This window comes from Sprattus sprattus (assembly GCF_963457725.1).
Source record: "Sprattus sprattus genome assembly, chromosome: 19".
Lineage (NCBI taxonomy): Eukaryota > Metazoa > Chordata > Actinopteri > Clupeiformes > Clupeidae > Sprattus > Sprattus sprattus.
Genome location: NC_137917.1, coordinates 23,791,196 through 23,799,855, shown reverse-complemented (window position 1 = coordinate 23,799,855; position 8,660 = coordinate 23,791,196). Strand labels below are relative to the sequence as shown.

Below are 8,660 nucleotides of genomic sequence, written 5' to 3'. Positions count from 1 at the left end.
TATTGATAACCCTCACTTCAGTTAAGCGTTTGCCTCTGGTGAAGTAAATATTTGACAAATAAAATGTTGTATTTTAAATAGTATAATAAATAGGTAATGTAAAATAAGAATAAATAATAATCTATAATAATGGATATAAATAATGATAATATACTTTGAATATATATATATATAATAATAATATACTTTACATGAGCCTCCAGACATGGCTTTTTGAGACATTGACGTCTTGGAGGCATACTAGTCTTTGTTCAGGGTTTGCTCACGATGCTGTGAAGGCTCCGGTTACAGGATTTTTTTTTTTTTTTTTTGTAGGATCAGTGAGTAGCCTACTGCAGCAAAGCACATGCTCTGCGTCGCCCGTGTGACAGCTCTCCTTCTCCTTCTTCTGGTTGTGGTCTCTCACTCCCACTACCCAGCCTGCCTGTCATCCCCTGCGCCGCGGCGGCCAAAACAACGGTGACCTGCTGCAACCCACAGCGAAAGGGGTGGGCGTACCCAACGAAATATGTCACTTTAACTCTTTCAGTCTCAACAACCATGTGGCACCCCTAAAACGAAAGGAATGTCCGGGTTGTTGAGGAAAGCACATTATAATTGACTGAAGCAGATTCTGTTATTATTTTACAGCAATGCCCTACGTTCGGAACAGCTAGCTCTAGGACATTCATTAATGTGTACAAATGTTCACTGGTGTTTTTAGAGCTTCTAAAATTGCCCCAGCCACGTTAAGCTATTGTCCCCTTGTGATTTGGGTTACGATGGACGATTCAGATTTAAGATTTCCGGCTATTTAGAAATTGATTGTAACAAAATAAATGTGTAGACAGAGCAAATTTAGCTTAGCTCTTTTGTCTAACAAGTGATGCAAAACTTGAGACTGAGATACAGAATAGGCTACCATGGGCTAAGGCACCCGACACAGAACAGTTTTAACGGGAGGGCGGCTCGTTTTGTCTCAGCGAGGAGGGATCGGTATAAACCAGACGGGGTGGAGCATAACACTGCCGTGCCCCTCTCCGCGCAGACGGCCTTGTGTCCCGTTTGCCTTGAGCAGAGAAAAAACTGTTGAAACTAACCGACAGAAAGAGGGGGCCGGCCTATGGGAGGGACTACTGCAAAGGGAGAATTGGAAGGAGGAGGGGGTGGCACGGGTGCTGTTTCTCCAGTCTCTTTCCCGTGTCTTTGTCTCACACTCTTTTGTTAGCCATGCCTAGCCTGCTGGTTCTAGCAGGGATCATGGACAAAAATGGGGGCTACGGCTCGGATCTAGCCGGCTCCGGTTTCGGTACCGAAGGTCTCCTGGTGCCACCCGACGAAGAAGAGGATGACTCTCGCGCCCTCCGGGTCGCCTTGGGCCAGCTGTCTCTGCTGGGTCTCGGGGAAGGCGAAAACGGTGGTGGGTCTCCAGTAACTGGAGTACAGGACCGGAGTAACAATAACAATAACCCCCACAACCATGCTAACAGCGTCGGAGGAGGAGGTGTTGGTGTCGGCGATACCGGGCTTTTGCAAGGGAAGAGCAAGTTATGTGTCCTGTACGAGGGATCCTCAACTGAAACTAAAGGACGTGGCTGCAACATTACAGAATGCGTCCCTGTGCCCAGCTCCGAACATGTGGCCGAAATAGTGGGGAGACAAGGTAAAGACTGAGATATATTGTTCTCCTTTAATTCAAGCCTGGCAGTCAGTTAAGTTTTTTGCTCGGGTTGTCGTTATAGCCTGTTGTTTTGCTGCACCAGAATTGATACCTGGGGTTATTGATAAAGAAAAGGGAGTGGTGCTCATATATGTTGTACTCGCTGAGACACAGCAACATTGTTGCAGTTGTGTTATACATAACTGTCACAACTTGACACACTTACCTCGACATCGTACATTTTTACAGTGTCTCATGGTGCTATCATTGGACAGACACAAAGCGCCAGTAAAACCGTTACCTCATGGGCGCATTATTCTAGATCCACGCCATCAATGTCAGCATGCAGGCGCACACTTCACGCACGGGAAGCACTCCTTTGTCGTCTGAGCGCGGGCGACAGTTTTCAAAAAAAGAAAAAAACGCAGGAAAGCCTAGGCTACTCAAAGCAACTCTGGGATAGGCTCACTAATCGAAGCCTAATTAATCATTTTTGCGTTTACTGCTGAGGCAACGCGTGTTCCCTGAAAACATGTCTCTTCTCAAGTTGTGCTCAGTTTCGTTAAATTTTAATGCTGGCGGTTGTTTTTGTGTTCGGATTGCCTCGGTGACAGGGGACAATGGGTTCACGTTGTAACTTAGTTTCTCTAGCCTGTGAAGACTACTTTGAGTTTAGAGGCATTGTTTCAGTTTTTCTTATGAATGGGTTGACGTCTAATGATTTGGACGACACTACAGATGACAGCAGCTGTCAAACAAAGGTGTGAGTGAGAGGTGTGGTTGTGGGAGGCTTGAGCCATTGCTTTCTTCTCAACAGGAGAATGAAAACGTGACTCAGCGGGAAACTAATTTAGATTAATTATATTTGACCATAATTACTTTATCTCTTTTGCCACCTGCGTAATTTGTAGATGGACTCCTATTTGAGTCGCATTAACGCATGTAGTATAATGCTGTCTGCCCATGATCTCAAATGGTCCAATGTGGGCACATGGTTGGATAGTACCCTACTTGGCTACGTCTTGGAGTTTTAGACAGCATTGTCTAAAGTGCTTGTTGCTGTTATCCAGAGGAAAGAGTGGCAAAGTGTGTATTAATACCAAACGTGGGTGCGCTTATTATCAGAATGTGCACGGAATGGAATTAGAGGATAGAGGAACATACAGAAGTCTAGTGGGAGGGGGCGCGTTTTGGAATCGGTGAACATTCGGAGTCACGCCCAGCCATCCAATACAACAGTCTCTGAGATACCCCCCACAGAGACAGCTTGGAAACTGTGGGGTCAGAGGAGTGCACGAAATTGGGCCAGTGAAACAGCTGTCTCGAGACTTTGAAACCCGAGGTTTTGAATAAATTCACTGAATTAATTTTATACAGATAAGAAAATGCACAGCAAAATGTAACCAGTTAGGAATGTGGATAGAGAATACACAAACCTCAATGTATGGCCCTTTATGTAGTCATTATAGCTACGACTCATATGGTTTTGGCGGTCATGTTTTGTTTTGTCTAGTCTAGCTATCACCACCTTCCTTGTGTGATCCTCGTGCGTTTCTCTGAAGTGTGCGTTTGAATTTTAATGTGGGAGACGACAGCGCCGTAGGGTGGATCCACGGAGCACGCGTGCAGCAGAATTTACCCTCATTGAAAACTGCTGATTTGGAGGGTTTTTGCTTAGTCTCTCTATTAAAACGTATGTTTTTGTTGATGTTTTGTGTAGTTTGGTCAAACCTTTGTTGGTCAACCAAAGATTTCCATTTTTCAAGGGATTGTTTATTTATAATCCTTCAGGTAATGAGTCAGTTTAATCCCCAGAGCTATGACTAGAGGCAATTACACGTTATTAAAATGATTTAAACTATGCCTACTAATAAGTTAAACAAATCTCTTGATTATCTCAGTTGTTTGTACAACTTGTATCAATTCAGTTATACCTTCCATCCATATACTCTCAGGATTACCATTACAACATTACACCAATGAAACATTTGAGACATTTAGACTAATACGGTTCTATAAACAGATAGCCATCAATAGCAGTCTTATAGCAGCGCAGCTACAATAAACAGCAAGCTACAATAAACAATAACAAACAAAGAATAATAAACAATAACAAATAGCTCTTTTGACTGAATCATGAATGCAGCTACCTTTGTCATGTTTGTTCCTTGTTTCCAGTGCACTGTGGGAAACCGCTCTGTGCACTCCTCACGTGAACTGAGCTGAAACCTTTATAATAATAATAATAATTCATTTTATTTTTAAAGCACTTTTCATTCAAAGGAATCTCAGAGTGCCTATGTATGTTATGTAGGGACTATGCACATGGTTCAGTCTGATATATTTCCACCACAAAGGCTCTGCATTGTCAAAATGTCAGACAAATATTCTCTGATAGGACCTCACGCTAAGGAGACTCTTTTGTCTACTGTTAAACACAACTACAATCTGATTCAATACCCATCTGATCCGATAGCCAGATAGACTCTTGGAAATGAACCAGTGTGTTGAATATTTTTAATACAAATTTTGTGCACTGGATTTAAACACTTTTTTTTTTCAAGCGTATAAAGCTAAGACTACAAAAGATGCTAAATTCCTTAAGATGGCGGGTCTTGCTTTTCAGCGGATTTATGTGTGAGCTTAACAAATTCCTTCTTGTGGAATGTCACTGGAGTGAACGCTCATCCAGGTAGAGTTTTAGTCATCCTCTTGAGGATGCAAATAAACTGATGATGCTTGGGCCTATCCATCACCCTTAGTGACCTGAGTCTGAGCCAGATTCAATAGTGAGTGGTGCTGTGCATTAACACACAACACACACACACACAAACATACACATACACACACATTGTTGTGTAGCAGTGATATTGGTCGAGGGTCTGACTTTTGGGCTCTGATAGAAAGACAAGACGAGCAGAGATCAGTTGAACAAGGCCGCTCCTATCACTGCTAAACTACATGGCATATGACAGTGTCCGTGTGTGAAACCATTTTTATAGTCCGATAGCAACCGGTCTCAGGTCATCATTCTCTATTGTACCAGAGTGTATTGTTCAGTTGTCTGTTAATATTAGTGCCATGAGGGCTCTAAACTCAGCTGTGTCACTATTCATTGTGTCACTATTCACCAGAGTCCTGTGGTGTCCTTAGTGTTTTTCAATAGCCATTTGTAGTAGCATCAGGCTTGCAAATAGTGTGAAGACCAAGATGTATACAGGCTTTTATTATTCACGTGATATTCAACAGTGGTCAATATAAATAAATATTGTATTAGAGCCAAACTGTTAGTAGAAGCTAGGTGGCTAGGCTAAACTACACCATACGTGGCTAGGTGTGTCCCTAGCCTATAGAATCCTGTGTGTGCAGAGCATCACTGACAATGGTAAAGGTCCAGAAAAATGAATGAAATATTCTGCTTTAGTACACCTCTACAGTATAAATATATTTGAAATAGAGGATGTTTCTCTTCCCTGTTGATACATCGCCACTCTGTGCCAGTTGGGACGCAGCACTTAAGCAAGAACATCCTGATAGTGAAGCTCATACAGTCATTTAAAAACCCCAGTGGTTCTAACATCAGGTTAATTCCAACTGACAGCCAGATACATTCTTTCCTGCATACGAATGTCCCATAGCCAAGAACATTTGTCCTGCCCCCTGGCTCAATCTCTCTGTCTCCCTCTTCCCCCTGCAGGGTGCAAAATCAAGGCCCTCCGAGCCAAGACCAACACCTACATCAAAACGCCCGTTCGGGGTGAGGAGCCCGTCTTCCTCATCACCGGCCGCAAGGAGGACGTGGCATTGGCGAGACGCGAGATCATCTCAGCGGCCGAACACTTCTCCATGCTGCGGGCGTCCCGCAACAAGCTGGGGGTCTCCTTCAGCGGCTCCCCGCCCACGCCCTTGCCCGGCCAGACCACCATCCAGGTGAGGGTCCCCTACCGCGTCGTTGGCCTGGTGGTCGGACCCAAGGGCTCCACCATCAAGCGCATCCAGCAGCAGACGTGCACTTACATCGTGACTCCCAGCCGCGACCGGGACCCCGTCTTCGAGATCACGGGCTCCCCGAGCAACGCCGAGCGGGCGCGCGAGGAGATCGAGGCGCACATCGCCTTCCGCACGGGCGGCATCCACGACCACAACAACGAGAACGACTGCCTGGGGCCCGACAGCGCCACCACCGGGCTGGAGAGTCGCCTGCAGCAGGTCTGGGGCCTGCAGGGAGGCCAGCGCAAGCCGCTCACCAGCAGCTACCGCCAGAATTTCTCAGATGCCATGATCGGGGGTAACGGAGGAGTAGGAGGCAGCAACGGTGGCGGAGGGGGGATATACAGCAAGGGTGAGTATCCCAACCCCACCAACAGCGACAAGCCCTGCTCCTACTTCGGTTCCGACGGGTCTTCCAGCTGGGTGGACCCCGACTACCCCAAACAAATGGCCTTTTATGCCCAGCAACGCTCCAAGAGCTTCGGGGGTCTCCCCTTGCCTCTCACCCGACTGTCCCCCAGCCTGACAGAGTCTTGTGGCAACTCGGCCCCCCCTGTGATCGGGGGGTCCCCCCACGCACAGGCACGGCGCGCCCACAGCGAGCCCACCTCCAGTAGCCCCGCCTTCCCTCCTGGGCGGCTGCCACTGTCCGACTCCCCACCCATGATGAGGGACTGCATGACGTGTTTCGAGAGCAAGGTGACAGCTGCACTGGTGCCATGCGGCCACAACCTCTTCTGCATGGAGTGTGCCATCCGTATCTGCGAGCTCGGCCACCCCGAGTGTCCTGTCTGCCACACCCTCGTCACGCAGGCCATCCGAATATTCTCGTAGAAACAAACAAACAAACAAAAAAAATCTCTTTTTTTTTTCATTTAGTTTACTTTATTCTGTGATTGAATGAATGATTTAATGATCCAGTGAATATGATTTTTTATGTTTTTTTTTATGTTTGCTTTTTGTTACGTTTTGTTTTTCGCTCTTTTTTAAGTGAATTTTAACCAAACAAGCAGATATTTTAGAGGGCACTGCTTGCTTTACTAAAAAAGTAAGAAATATTTTTAAGTTTTTCTTTTATATATATATACACACATATATATTTTATAAAACTTTTCATTTATATGTAAAATATAGGTCGAAACATTTTTCTTTGACTAAAAAGGCTGCTGTTTACCCCATCTAAATCAAGAATGGGTGCAAACAGAGGACTCATAATGTGAATATTTTAAAACATATGAGTTATCTTTTTTTAAAAGAGAAAGTAGTTAGAAATGGAAGATAGTTTTACATCCTGGTATTCAAACTAAACACGTAAGAAGCGATTTTGAATATGTTGAAAGAAAAACTAGCTGCACCTTACATTTTATTTTACATCAAACAATGATTGTCAACCCTCCTTGCTAATTAGAGTATTATTATCAATTCTCTACACTTTAACTTGGCTTTATATGTATACCAAACTAACTATTTGAAAATTTGAACACAAGCTCAGAGGACTGACAATTTCTTTGCTATTTCATTTGCACCATTTGTCATAATTATGAAACAAAGAACCCTCGGAAAAAATGGTAGAAGTCCTGTTAATATCCACAAGAATGTTCTGGAAAAATGAGGGAGAAAGAAAAAGAGTAGGAACCCAAGGAATTTTACTTAACAGTATGTTTGGCCAAGTGCCTAAGTCTCCACCATCCATTCTGCCTAGAAATACTCTGTAGACCTTCAGAGATCTGTTAGTACCATTCTATTCTGAAATAATTGTTTTAATAGATATTCAGATTTTAACTGGAAACCATTTTTTATTACTGACTCACATGACATCCTTGTGGTTTACTGAATTTATAAAACACAGTGGAAGTTGAATGAGAATGGCTGTCTGGTTAGGATTCATTCCGTTGGCTCTCTCCAAGAAATTGTTTCCCCTCTGAATCGCCCTCCCCAAACCCCTCTCTCGCGCCCAGATAATTTCTCTGTTCAGTGGGTGTTGCGTGGATAATCTGAGAAGTTTTTTTTTGGATGTGCATGTGTGTTAACGGTTGTGAGAAGCTTCACAGTATAGCTGAGCTGTGAGTCACAGATGATACAGCGATAAATTTGGGAGAAAAGTTGGCCTATAATCAGATTTGGAAAAAGCCCTGCACAAAGAGGGGGACAGGGCGAGAGGCTTAGCACTGGAGTACATCATGAGGCCTCCCCTCCCCCATGTACCACAGCCACGTATTTGGGCTACAAAGTGCCTGCTGTCCGTTTTTTTGTGTGTTGTTGTAATTGCTAAAGCAGCACAGAAGCAGGTGTTTCATGGTGCACTGTAGATGTGACCTCAAGTTCACGCCCGCCCCCCCTACTCCCCCCCCCAGCAGTCTTTCTCTCCCTCCATTTTCTTTAGGAGTGGTCTTTTCGAATACCCCCCCCCCCCTTGTTCAGCCGCTCTTACACACACCCAAAGCAGGCCTTAATGACTAGCTGCTGCTCCAGTAGGGTCTGTCCCAAAGCCCCATATTGTTTTTGTCACGGTGGTGGTGGTGGTGGCGTGGTGGTGGTGGTGGTGGCGTGGTAGTGGTGGTGGCAGCGGCGGCGGCATTCTCCCCTGGGTCTGGCCTGAGCGTGGCCCCCCCTACGAGGGATTGATAATTAATCATGTGCCCCGGTTCCAGGTGCGGGCAGCAGCGGCACAGAGACAGCAGGGGAGGACCCGCCATGGCCTCCAGCTGCCGCCCGCTCGCCGCGGAACCGACGCACAGCCAAGCAGCAGCCACCTCCAAAGTTGGGTCTGATGAGCAGCCCCGCTCACTTCTCCTGCCTCTTTTCACTCCGAGGCCTGGACTGGGTGCAGCTGGGACTGCCCCCCCCTAACCCACACACACACACCCCACCCGCCCCCCACACACACACACACACACACACACACACACACAGACACACACACACTCACCTCCCTCTCTCACACTCCCTCCTCCCTGCTCTAATCTACAGTGCTTCCACAGGGGAAAGGGGCCTCCTTTGTCCTGTCAAAAAAAAAAAAAAACGACAAAAA

General features: G+C 45.7%; 1 protein-coding gene across 1 annotated transcript; it reads left to right on the top strand.

Annotated features, from left to right (window-relative positions):
• Positions 1-941: 941 nt before the first annotated feature.
• Positions 942-6,463, top strand: mex3a (mex-3 RNA binding family member A; the record flags this gene model as incomplete). The annotated part of the gene is made up of 2 exons (XM_080857494.1): positions 942-1,642; positions 5,337-6,463. Exons 1-2 carry the CDS (start codon positions 1,210-1,212, stop codon positions 6,461-6,463), a joined length of 1,560 nt encoding a protein of 519 aa, XP_080713620.1. The 5' UTR covers positions 942-1,209.
• Between the last annotated feature and the right edge of the window lie 2,197 nt (positions 6,464-8,660).